Source organism: Nyctibius grandis, chromosome 2, assembly GCF_013368605.1.
Source record: "Nyctibius grandis isolate bNycGra1 chromosome 2, bNycGra1.pri, whole genome shotgun sequence".
NCBI classification, from domain to species: Eukaryota; Metazoa; Chordata; class Aves; order Nyctibiiformes; family Nyctibiidae; genus Nyctibius; species Nyctibius grandis.
Window position 1 is genome coordinate 5,845,983 of NC_090659.1, and position 1,703 is coordinate 5,847,685.

Here is a 1,703-nt window from a genome sequence, read left to right on the forward strand (position 1 = left end):
GAATTCAGGTTTGTGTAGGTACAAGATGGGCACCAGTTTAAGATCTGTTTGGCCCACATGTAGTCCCGCTGCAGAAGAGCTTGGCTGCTTGAAAGCTTCACTCTTTTCTAACCACTGCAGCTGCAGGCTGATAAATCTGTTCTACTGTACTGCTGGCGAGTGCTTGTACGTGTACAAAATCTAAGCAGGCTCACACAGCTGAGCCTACAAGGCACCACAGAAGACTCTTACCTGGAAAAGGAGTTAAATATACTCTCCAGCTGAAAAGTAATTGCCCATTTAGAACCAGGGAAGAAAGAATTTAATAAGAGGTTTGCTCTGGCTTCCCAGCCCTTCTTCTGCTAATAAATCATTGTGATCAGGCAAATAAGCAAGCGAGCAACCTTCTTTCTGTTCTCAAAGCATATTAGAAATACTAGTTGAAAGCAACGACACGCATCAGTGGGAAAACCTGAAATCTTCTAAATTTAGCATAATTTGTGGTCATTCTCTTTCTTTTTTCTTTCCTTAGACAGTAAGAAATGGGTGACTGGAGTTTCTTGGGGAACATTTTAGAGCAGGTGAACGAGCAGTCCACTGTCATCGGGAGAGTTTGGCTCACAGTGCTCTTCATTTTCCGCATCCTGATCCTGGGAACAGCTGCTGAGCTAGTGTGGGGAGACGAACAGTCAGACTTTGTGTGCAACACTCAGCAACCCGGTTGCGAGAACGTCTGCTATGATGAGGCCTTCCCCATCTCCCACATCCGGCTCTGGGTCCTGCAGATCATCTTTGTATCCACGCCTTCACTAATGTACTTTGGGCATGCGGTGCACCATGTCCGCATGGAGGAGAAGAGGAAAGAGAAAGAGGAAGCTGAGAGGCGTCAGCAAGCTGAGGTGGATGAAGAGAAGCTGCCCCTGGCTCCAAATCAAAACAAAGGCAACAACCCTGATGGGACCAAGAAGTTTCGCCTGGAGGGTACCCTCCTGAGAACCTACATCCTCCACATCGTTTTCAAAACCCTCTTTGAGGTGGGATTCATAGTAGGTCAGTATTTCCTGTACGGCTTCCGAATTCTCCCCCTTTACCGCTGTGGGCGGTGGCCCTGTCCCAATCTTGTGGACTGTTTCGTCTCCAGGCCCACGGAGAAGACCATCTTTATTATGTTCATGCTGGTGGTGGCTTCTGTGTCCCTCTTCCTCAACCTGGTGGAGATCAGTCACTTGATCCTGAAAAGGATCCGGAGGGCTCTGAGACCAGTGGAAGAAGAGGTGGGGGAGGTCCCAGAGAAGCCCCTCCCTGCCATCACAGTCCCCTCCATCCCAAAGGCCAAAGGCTACAAGCTGCTGGAAGAAGAGAAGCCAGTGTCCCTCTATTTCCCTCTCGCGGAAGTAGGGGTTGAGCCCAGTCCCCTTCCAGCAGCCTTCAATGAGTTTGAGGAGAAGATTGGGATGGCACCATTGGAAGAAATCTCCAGGGCATTTGAAGAGAGGTTACCATCGTATGTACAAGCGAAGGAACCGGAAGAAGAGAAGGTAATAGCAGAGGAGGAGGAGGAACAAGAAGAGGAGCAGCTGGAACCCGAGGAAGAGCCAGGGGTGAAGAAAGTAGAGGAGGCGGTAAGCGATGAAGTGGAAGGGCCTTCAGCACCTGATATGAGACCCCTCAGCAGGCTAAGTAAAGCCAGCAGCCGCGCCAGGTCAGATGATTTGACTGTATGA

General features: G+C 49.7%; 1 protein-coding gene across 1 annotated transcript; it reads left to right on the plus strand.

Annotated features, from left to right (window-relative positions):
• The first annotated feature begins 521 nt into the window (after positions 1-521).
• GJA8 (gap junction protein alpha 8) lies at positions 522-1,703 on the plus strand. The gene has a single exon (XM_068424556.1). It carries the CDS (start codon positions 522-524, stop codon positions 1,701-1,703), a length of 1,182 nt encoding a protein of 393 aa, XP_068280657.1.

Excerpts from the sequence above, each read along its gene's own strand:
- GJA8 (XM_068424556.1), top strand. The coding sequence starts at position 522 with ATGGGTGACTGGAGTTTCTTGGGGAACATTTTAGAGCAGGTGAACGAG.